Source organism: Saccostrea echinata, unplaced genomic scaffold (genome assembly GCF_033153115.1).
Source record: "Saccostrea echinata isolate AGI-Se365-2 ecotype Australia unplaced genomic scaffold, CSIRO_AGI_Sech_v1 ptg000042l, whole genome shotgun sequence".
Taxonomy (NCBI): Eukaryota; Metazoa; Mollusca; class Bivalvia; order Ostreida; family Ostreidae; genus Saccostrea; species Saccostrea echinata.
This window is the reverse complement of record NW_026889791.1, coordinates 2,532,814-2,544,022: the sequence shown is the minus strand read 5'-3', so window position 1 is coordinate 2,544,022 and position 11,209 is coordinate 2,532,814. Positions and strand designations below refer to the sequence as shown.

At 34.4% G+C, this 11,209-nt stretch overlaps 1 protein-coding gene across 1 annotated transcript; it reads right to left on the bottom strand.

Moving 5' to 3' along the window:
- Positions 1-1,115: 1,115 nt before the first annotated feature.
- Positions 1,116-10,370, bottom strand: LOC133201026 (perlucin-like protein). The gene is made up of 4 exons (XM_061336830.1): positions 10,286-10,370; positions 2,685-2,770; positions 2,135-2,222; positions 1,116-1,339 (listed from the first exon to the last, which is right to left on the bottom strand). Exons 1-4 carry the CDS (start codon positions 10,368-10,370, stop codon positions 1,116-1,118), a joined length of 483 nt encoding a protein of 160 aa, XP_061192814.1.
- Positions 10,371-11,209: the final 839 nt, after the last annotated feature.

Genomic DNA, 11,209 nt, shown 5'->3' with positions numbered 1-11,209 from the left:
ACAAGCGTAAGAAATCTGGCAATGGTACATCAATTGAGGTGTCTTTATTATCAAAATTTGAATTTGAATAAATGGGGATGGCAATCAAATACAGCTTTGTAAATCAGTTACATGTTAATTGTGTCAAAATAATTTGAACATTTTTTAACATTTTTTTTTTCGGGTATACATAGGTACACAAGAAGCCTAAAAATAGTAATTTTTGTTTTTTCAATCAGAACGCCTTTAATATATCTTTCTCGATATCTACACCTGCTATAGACAAACAAAAAATAGGAAAACATGAATATACCTGAGATATGAGAGACATTAATTTTAATATTTCTGACCAAATGGAAATAAATCGGTCAGTGTGAAGTGGTAATTACTGACTAAACACCATGTCATTACAAAGCCAATCCTGTACGTATTTCTATAAGTATGGTGAACAGATTATAATTTGTATATAACCTCGTCCATCCTTTTCAGTTATCTATCAAATTAAATCAAAAATAGTTTGTTAGTTTGTTTGTTTAATGTCCCTTTAATGTACTCGGTCTTTTGAGCCTTTGAGCAATGAGGGCTCTTCTTCGTGCTAGTACCTACCGCGACAATGGACTTCGATTTATACGGTCTCATCAAAAGAACCGGTCTCCACGTCCCGCAATGGAATTCGAATCCGCGACGTAAGGATCAACTCCTCACTCCGTAACTCTTACGCACAGGCACCTGTTTCTGTAATAAATTTTTGACCCATAGTATAATAGTAACACAAGGGTGTTATTATTATACTACGGGTCAAAAATTTATTACAGAAACAAGTCCCTGTGCTCTTAAGCATACGGTCTAAACACGCAGGCGACGAAATACATTCAACTAGACATAAAAATAGATATATTATCCTCGTCCACCAAACTGAGATATTACTTTTTCAATATCTTTCGAGTCTTGAGCTGACAAGAGGGTTTAGATCACCAATGAAAAAATGTATGGTTACACTGTTTGTTTGGACTCAAGAACTTTATGGAAATCAATGATAGTCTTTTTCAGTACAGGAAACAGTGCCGAATGTCGAATCAAAGTTATTTATGTTTTGAATATTTATTAACACTGTGAATCAGATTGAGGAATCAAATTCATTTTCCTTTTTTACAAACATAATTTATTTTTCCGTTGCATGCAGTGTCGTTCCAACCTCTATGCAGAAACCAGTAGAGAGTACAGTCCTCTTTCCCCCTGAAGTTGTTCGGTTCTCCTTTCATCCAATTGCTGTAAGAAAGGCTTCTCGCATTTGAAATAGATATAAATTTTCCCTCATACTGATGATCACTAACGCCAAGCCAAACACCGTACCGATAACCTTTGAAAAGAAATGAAACAGTAATCGCATTATTTTAGATTTATACTAGATTAAACCTTTTCGACAACATGTATACAGATGCTGGGTAATTTAACTTGATATGTATCTTTTTTTTTTACATGTATAGAAAAAAATTAAAGCGCTTGAAAAAACATAATATATATGTCTAATTACCAGGGAAAATCATTAGATTTTGTGTGTAGAAGAATTCTAACGATTTCCACACTCCCTATAACATTTCGTCATGTGAAGACATCGTTTCTGTTTTTCATATTATATTAAAAGAAAATTATATTCAAATACTTAGGCAAAAATACTTCCTTTGTTATATGTTTTTGTTTAATGTTAAGTTTTCTTTTTAAAATTTATTGTTCTTATGTGACAAAAAAAAAAGATAATGATGACCTTAAAATGCTCTAGAGCACTTTTCATGACTTTTTTCCTTTCATTAATTTACAGTTCATACTTTTTCTTTATACTGGTAAATATGAGAAAGTTTGAAGTGAAAGAGAAATGGCATATAAGTGTAAAAAAAAAAAAAAACAAACAAAATCGTTGTATATTTTTATACCCGTTTTATTTCATCTTATTTCTTTAAACTAGGCAGCTTATGAAGAAGTATACTCTTTCAGATTTTTTCAAAATTTTTTGCGTTCCTTTATTTTTTCAGATCTCGTTATAGTCCATTTTTCAAAATTTCAAGAGTCTTTAAAAATGAAATCTTTGATATATTATATGATATGTATATGGTTGATACCGACCAATAACTGAGAGTTGGTTCGTACTATTACCTACCTCTTATTCGACATTGTAAATCAATCCATATTTCCTCCTCTGCATTTTGAAGTTCTAGCATATTAGCACCAAGGCCATGACAAGTTACCTATGGAATAATGTAAAAATTTAAATCAAAATGAATCGGGAAATTTAAGTGAGAATTTAAGAAATTTATTATGGATCAGATTTTCAGGTTCTGGAGTGCAAGTTTGCGGTTGAATTAGATACAGAAGGATTTCTTATTTTTGTCTTTTCTCAATGACATGTCAAACACTCATTGATTCTTTGAAGACTTGAAAATGGCTCTCTGTAAAATATTCTCTATGTATGAATGCATCAAATTTGACAATCAAACATCAGCTTCAAAGTTTTTTTTTTTTTTTTATTTTGTGTCCATTTCAGGGACTAATAATCTAAGGGTTATAAATTTCCTCAAAAAAAAGAAATGTTGTTGAAAACTAAAATGAAATTTGAGTTATTCAAAAAGAAAAAATGTACAGTAGTTGTCCGAAAGTTAATATCAGATTATTTTGTAATTAAGAGAAATAAAATATGAATTTCAACCTACCATAGCATCTTTGAATACCGCTGCCGATGTTGAGAAATAATAACAACTTCCGTTATAGACGACCCAACCTCTTCCACAAGTAAGACCTGAAAAGAACGGTTTAAACTTTTAGAAACAAATTGTTGTTAAAATGGTTGGATATGTATACACTTCGAATTTTCCTAGGAAAGCTGATGTTTTAGAGGATTGCAAATGTAGAGGAAAGTTAATCTAACTATGCCTAACCATGTCAACATTCTACCCAAGAGGATATAACAGAAAGTAATAAAACATCTGATGTCATTTTCATGGTATTGTTAGAAACAGCTGGTTTTGACAGTACAATACGTGAACATTGTCTGTTTGTTATGTATTACTCATTACAAACAAGTATTTGACTTTTTGGTCTAAATATTCATACAAGCGAGATTACATAACTGAAAACTTTCTAGGTCACTAAAATTTTGGATTTCGCGCATCCCATTATCAGAATTACTTTCAAACCTCTTCAAATTTTCAACATCACACCCTGTCCATGTATAACATCTGTTAAAGCATCTTCTCGATTGTTTAACACTCTGAATGGATTCCGTCCTCACTAAGTGTCTTTTTTTTCGTGTCTGCATCTCCAGAGAATTAACAGTACATCCCCCTTCGGTAGTATATAAACATGTCTTCAAAGTCTTCAAAGTTCTATAATGGTTTTCTTACAGGCAACAATTTAAGATCTGTGTAATCATTTTCCCTTTCTTTCAGGTTAATGTGCATTGTTGTCATGCAGACAATCTGATTTGTCTAGCAAAGAGGGATAAATTGGAAAGAAACGAACAGGAACGTATCGGACAAGTTTTGAAATTCCGGAAAATAGCGTAAAAATAATTCATTGTTCTTTCATTGTACTGATGAGGGTGAAATATGAAAGGTACGGCCATTATGAACATCAAAAATGTAGTTCCGGTGTGAAGACGAATAATAACCCCCATAGAATAATGACCGGGGGTCATTTTTCGACGTCGAATACTGGGGTCATTATTCGACGTCGAAAAATGACCCTTTTGCCCGTAGAAAAAGTGTCATCACCCTAAAAACCTGCATACCCAACGTAAATAAAAATGACCCCTGTAGAATAATGACCCCTTGTGAATTAAAGCGGAGTAAAGTTGAAACATTTAGGGGGCAAAATAAAAAAAAAATAAATCAAGAGACCTGTTGGCCAAAATGCTCACTTGAGCTTCATTGCCAATAAATCGATGATATATTGATCTCATTAAATCATATAATCATTGCTGTTTTTAAGGACAAATCAATAATTCAGAATCTAGTGGAGTTAAAGATTTATCGAGTCCAAAGGGCGAGAAGAACATTGTTTTTCGATGGTGGAAAATCACTGATCGTCCTGACAGAAAAAAAAAAACAGCAATAATTGTTTTAATATATGATTCAATGATTAAATTGATACAAACTGATTAAGCAGACATGTCAAGTTTCTTGTTTACATTTGCTCAAGTCCTAACCAAACATAGTGAAAGAATAGGAGTTAACATAAGCATAACCAGTATTAATTTTGCATTGGAAATCTAGTTTTGGTGCAATGTAGAAAAAAAATAAATGTCAGGCATAGCATCGAAAGGGGAATTGGCGCATTATAAGAGGCAAAAAATACTTTTAGTTAAAATGTCTTTGATGAACCCCTCAAAAGGTTTATTGATGTAAGTGTGATTTTCTTTTACTCTACTGTATCAAAAAGTTGGGGGTAGGACAACCAGACTTGCAATGACCATTTTCAAGCGAAAAAAAAATACGTTCGTGGAAATGGAAGGGGGTGGACACCCCATCCCTGATTCTATGTGCCTGATGTTATGTTCATCTTGTTCACTCAAGTAGGAGAGATTTTTTAACTTTACTGTATAAGAAAGAGGGGATGGTTACAAGACCTTCAATGAACATTTTCAAATTAGAAATTGCTAAAATTTACATTAAGAAAAGGGGGAACGATCCCTCCCTCTTCTCCGATTCTTTGTGTCTGAATATTATGTTCACTTGAGTAGAATTCAGATGCAGGTGAAATAACTTTTTTCAGAATTGTTTTCAATCTATTTTAGTTCAATGTAGGAAAAATAAATCCTTATACATGTATTCACCTTGAAGGTCAATAAAATAGTCTGTCTTTAATTATAAATTGAAAACATTAATCTACTTTAAGATACACTGTATTGAAAATGTTTCCATGTCGATTTGACAAATGTATCACTGTTTTGAAGTGGTTTAAAAATATTACTCTTACGTGTATGTATCCTATTCTCAGACGATCATGTTAACAGACTTGAATGTACATTTTACTGGGATTCTCCTGTACGTATTACTTCTATATAATTGAAAAGAAATTCCCACAGAGTAGACCACTGTTTTTAAATAAAATTGAATGCACATTATAAGATTGTATATATTTCAGACATGCAGAAATTTTATGTCCTTCTTATGTTTGCCCGTCTGCTTCATATTTGGACGTTCTTCTGACTATAGACGATAAAGACCAACTAACAACCAAACTGTCTGACAAACGGGATGACTTCAGCTTTTTTCTATTGTCAATTTTCCTTATTTATGAAGTAATCTTTTAAAAGATAGAAATATGCAGGTAAATGTAATTGCATTTTAATTGCGCGTTCTTCCAGTGTTGGTCAAAAGGGGCATAAAGAAGAATATCAAACATAGAGGTTCAAACCTTGGAATCCGTTATAAATTCTGTATCATGCACTCTGTTGGAAAGGGGGACATTTTTCAACGTGGGTCAATTTTTTATAGGACGCACACAAAAAAAACCCTAGGTCTCTTTTTCTACAAAAAATTATTTTTTTTCTACGGCTGAGGGGGGGGGGGTCATTTTTTGTCGTTGAAATATGACCCCCCGGTCATTATTCTATGGGGGTCATTATTTGTCTTAACACCGGCTTATTTGTAAACATTTTATTGATGCAGTATCAAAGAAATATTTCAACCAATCAGAGACGCCGATTTCTGATCTATGTAATAGATATTATAAGAGTCATAATCTAATCAAAAGTTATGTTAACTTTATTATGTATCAAATGGATAACAAAAGTCTCTTAGATTGATTGAAAAATACTAATTTAATTTTCAAGAAATTTTATAACTTTTTTAATGCGAGTATAGGTTAAAATCTTTGTCTTTTCTAATTGAAATTCTCTTTTTACGAGTTTTTTCTCAAATATTGTGCGTTCTTTTTTTTCATTTTTACTCCCCTGATCTTATTCGTAGTTCAAAAATTCTCCGAAATTTAAATAATTTTTTTAAATTTAAAATTAGGTCATTATCTGATTAAGAACTTACCACCGAGGCTATGAGTTGTGCTCAAGCAAAACACCGTCAAAAAAATTAGCTGAATATGGTAAACACCCATTTTCCTCGTGAGACAAGTGTATGTTTGCGTGACTACTACCTCAGTAACAAAAATAAAAACTTCTATATAATGAAAAATCAATACTTGTTACACATGGCTTTTTTTAAAATTGTATTTATTTGATATTGCTAACATGCTTCGCTGTGTATCTTTTATTGCGCACTACATTTTTTCTCACGCACAGCTTTATAAATTTTCTATAAATAGAGGATTTGATATCAAATATTAGATTGTTGAAAATTTATTTTAACGCTACAAGCATTTTATTTTTAAAAGCAGGTATAAATATAAAGTGGAAGTGAAATACATTTTAATTTGTTTAAATTTGTATTTTTATGTTTTTGTTATTTTTTTTTTTTTCTATCAAATTTCATTTCTCAAAGATCTTTACTGGTGAGATATCCAAACCAGCATCCACCCACCCCCTTTTTATTAGGTCACCTGAGTCACTCAGGTGACCTATTCTATCTGTTTTCGTCCGTTGTCGTGCGTCGTCCGTCGTCAGTCGTGCGTCGTCCGTCGTCTGTTAACATTTGAACATTTTCATCGTCTTCTTTGAAACTGCTGAACCAATTTCAGCCAATTTTAGCATATGGCATCTATGTGTAAAGGGGAACAAAATTTGTGAATTTCATGGTCCCTGCCCCCCTGGGGCCTGAGGGATGGGGCTAAAACCACCAAAATTAATGCAATCTTTAAAAATCTTCTTCTTTACTCCTGGACATCAAGCAGTCAAACTGTTGACATAATTGTAATAAGCATTTAGCCCTTTACCAAAATTGTGAAATTCATGGCCCCTAGGGTTAGGGGTTCTGGTGCTAGGGCGGGGCTATATAGATCATACAGTGAAAGTGCATCATTTCTTTGAAAATCTTCTTCTCTACTTCTGGGTATTATTTAAACAAATTAAATACATAGTTATGATAAGCAAGAATGACTCTACTCAAATTGTCAAAATTCATAGCCCCAGGGTCAGGGGTTCTGGTGCAAGGGCGGGGCTAAATAGATCATATAGTGAAAGTGCATTATTTCTTTGAAAATCTTATTCTCTACTCCTGGGTATTATTTAAACAAATTAAATACATCGTTCTGATTAGCAAGGATGTCTCATCCAAAATTGTAAATTTCATGGCCCCTGGATCAGGGGTTCTGGTGTTAGGGCAGGCTCTATTTATTATTTAGTGAAATGCATCAATGCTTTAAAAGTCTTCTTTTTTGCTCATGGGTATTTTTTAAGCAAACTAAGTACATTGTTATGATAAGCAAGGATACCTCTTCCAAAATTGTGAAACTCATGGCCCCAGGGACAGGGGTTCTGTGCTAGGGTGGGGCTTTATAGATCCTATAGTGAAGGTGATTTATTTCTTTGAAAATCTTCTTTGCCCATGGGTATTATTTAATAAACAAACTAAGTACATTGTTATGAAATGCAAGGATGCCTCTTCCAAAATTGTGAATTTCATGGCCCCAGGGTCAAGGATTCTGGTGAAAAAAGGGGGGGGGGGCTCAATTGATTATATAGTGAAAAGGCAAAATTAATTTGATAATATTCTTTTCTGCTTCTAGTTTAAAAGCAAAGAATTAAGTGTATAGTTATGATGAGCAAGAGTGCTTCTTCCAGAGTAGTGAATTGCATGACCCCTTGGTCAGATGTGCTGGTGTAAGGGTGGGGCTCTTGATAATATAGTGAAAATGCATGAATTCTATTAAATAATCCAGTCTGCTCCTTAGTGTTAAGCAGATAAACAAAGTGATAACTTATGTTGAGCAAACTTCTGGTCCCAGGGTGCGAGGCTCTGGTGTTTCTCGGTGGAGAGGGGGGGGGGGGGGCTCTGTTGATAATATAGTGACTCTGTAGTAAAAATGCAATATTTCTTTGAAAATCTTCTCTGCATTTGGGCATATCAGAGGCAAAAAGAGTAAAAAAAAATTCTTAAATAAGGAAGGGTAATTTTACAAGATTTTTGAACATCTGGACCATTTGGTCAAGTGTTCTGGTCCTGGCCAGGGCTCTATTAATTTGTATTCTACTGAGAGGAGTTATTCCCCTTTGCCATTTACTTTTGAAAATTTATCACTGCAAATAATGTACTTGAAAGGTTAATAGAATAAGAGAATTATGCAAGAATTTTTATTGTATAATACAAAAAATACTCTCATAGTTTAAATGATCAGGTAGACTTGTAAGTAAATGATTAATAAAAATGAGACAAAAATAACTTGTCTTATTAAATGTTTATCAAAGACCAAGAGAGGCCAATGTAAGAGATTTCAGCAAGGGATTAAAATAGTACAGAAGCATTGACAGTTTGTTAATATACTGTATGGTGATAGTGATAAATGGGGAATTTATGAACTGTTAATGAATACTAGGCCAATTATTTTGTTGATCCTGATCACCCTAGCTTTCTTGCTTCCGGGCAATAAAACTTTACCTTTCAGTTCATTTTATACTCTATGGATCCTCTAAATTGTTGTATTATACTCAGGTGACCGTTAAGGCCCTTGGGCCTCTTGTTTGATATGACCGAATACTGTGGGTCTTATATATTTCAGTTCAAGTGCGATGTCATGTCATTAAAAATTTTCAGAATGAAATTTACAGCCTAAATACTTCGAATAACTGTAGAATTTATATTATTTGAAAGTATAGTTTACCGCTAATACAATTCTGATAATGCAAAAGATTACTATGGCCTTGCAACATTCAGCCTAAAACGGTTTAGTCACTTTCAATTTTAAATGAAACAAAAGTTTATAACGTCAAGTTAAGTTTTACCAAACCACGCAAACGATTGATTGTTCTACTTCCCATTCGAAAATTTTTCGCGCATATACAGACGTCACTATACACTGCATATGGCACTTAGGGCCATGGAGCAGTGAGAGATCTTTATCTTGCCAACGCCTGTCGTGACACGAGACCTCGGTTTTTAAAGTCTCATTTTCACTTCAAAGTGCCGAGCGCTTGGCGAAGGAACAGTTGCTACCTATTTTTATCGACTTAGGTCAGTCGCGGCCGAAGGTTTGAACCCACGACCTTCCGATCACGGAGCGAACGCACTACCGACTGACGCTCTCGTTTCAAACAAAAGACCCAATATCCTTTCGACAACCGGAGATTGTAAAGAATATTCATCAGAAGGGGAGCGGGTATCCGGGAAAATATCATTAAAGAATTCAATATAAACCACTGTCTCAACAAATACTCTGCATAGAGAAAATATATGTTTAATGTGCTACAGAATAAAGGGCAGGATCGATCCTAGTGTCTTAAGGTCGCTGGGGTCACGCAATCAAAAGACTTCTCTGTTCCGCTTTTATGGTAAATAAAACAAGGGCACCACAAAACGGAGCATCCCTCGTAAAAGAGCAAATCTATTAGAGCAAGGCAACATTCGACATCGATCCCGATGCAAATTAGATCACTTCTGTTTCGCACACAAAGACAATTAACCCACCCACCCACTCCGTTGCGAGGGGGTAAATATGGAGATAATGAATAGAAATTGAGCTTAAAAGACAGTGAAAGCAATACAAAGCAAGAGCAAAGTAAACAAGGACCTCTAAAAACATAAGAGATGGGATCAGGTACCATGGAGGATTAACCCCCCCCCCCCCCCCCCCGCGTCGACGGTCACTCCTTGTCATGATCGGGCACACGGAAAATCCGAAGAACAATTCAGTGTGTAATAAAATGGCCTAACAATTAGTATGAAAAACGTCCGTCAGCATTTGACTCAATGATGGGTTGTTCTTGTTGATAAGGTCATTATATCGACCATAGAACATGCGAAATGTTAACTTCAAACGAGACTGCTGATATCCTTGTTTCATCAATTTGCTTGTCAGTAGCTTGCCTCGTTTTAGAAATTGTGCGTATCGAATCGACTGGGAGACATAAACTCCATATGCAATGGTATATTGTTACTTAAATAAGGGAAGCTGACGATAGAAAAGTTGATGTCATCACGTTTATCATAAAATTTTGTGCAATTGTTCTCCTTTTTCCTCCTTCCTTTTCCTTTCTCATCTTCTTTTAGCGGGATCTACACCGGCCAAAGTTTAAAGAGTACGGGAATCCAGAAAATGCTTTCATAAAACCGTACGCCTGTCGCGTATCTAAGGTTCTATTAAATTAGACAACATAAAGACAGAGCTTTATCATTTATACAACTGATGAAATACAACGTCCTCTTACGATCCATTTCAACTATTTTATGGAATCCTCCCTGGCCTGGGGCCCAGCGACCAGTGCAGGGGGTGAGAATCTCTTTTTTGGCCATTACGCATTTTACCCTAAAGCTTTGGAAAGGATATAAGCTCTACATTATTTTTTAAATATCTTTCTTATTTTTATGAGAAAAAAGTACGACTGTTTTTGTTGCAAATAAGACATTTGAGAGCTTTGTTTGAGAGATTTATTTCTAATTAATGCTTGATATAAATATTAGATATGAATTAGAAAATAATAATTTGATAATATATTCTAAAATCTTTGGAGAAAAATCTTCAAGAAACATAAAAAATACTTTACAAGCTTATTTTATTAAGAAATTTAAAAAAAAAAAAAAAAAAAAAAAAAAAAAAAAAAAATTATGGAATTCCATATACGACAGCCAACTGCTTACTGCCAACTGCTCACTGCTTACTGCCAACTGCCACGCATATTTGAATAAATTTTCATATTTATATTGATATTTATGTGAATTTTCATAAAACCAGGCGCGGATCCAGGATTTTTTTTACAGGAGGGGTCCCCCCCCCCCCCGAAAAAAAAATCCAACACAGAAATTTCTTGACAAAATACAAAACAAAACAAACAAAAACGTAAACTCCTTTCCTAAACGTAAAAAACCTATTTCGGCGGGGGAAGGGGAGGGGTTGACATCTTATGCTTCATATCTATGACTTTTCATATCAACTTAACACGGATCCGCGTTTTCTAGGGGTGGGTGGGTTTCCAAGGTCACTTTTAGTTGGTTTAGTATAGGTCTATACATTAAATAACTCTACAAATTCCAGGGGGTGGTCCAGACACCCACCCACCCCCCTCCCACCGACCCCCCCCCCCCCCCCCCCCCCTTAGATCCGTGTATGTAAAACATAACTTATTTGGGAAAAC

Excerpts from the sequence above, each read along its gene's own strand:
- LOC133201026 (XM_061336830.1), bottom strand. The coding sequence starts at position 10,370 with ATGGCCAAAAAAGAGATTCTCACCCCCTGCACTGGTCGCTGGGCCCCA. Across the intron at positions 2,223-2,684 it reads CGGTATTCAAAGATGCTATG|GTAACTTGTCATGGCCTTGG; the intron begins GTAGGTTGAAAT and ends ATTATTCCATAG. Across the intron at positions 1,340-2,134 it reads TTTACAATGTCGAATAAGAG|GTTATCGGTACGGTGTTTGG; the intron begins GTAGGTAATAGT and ends TTCTTTTCAAAG.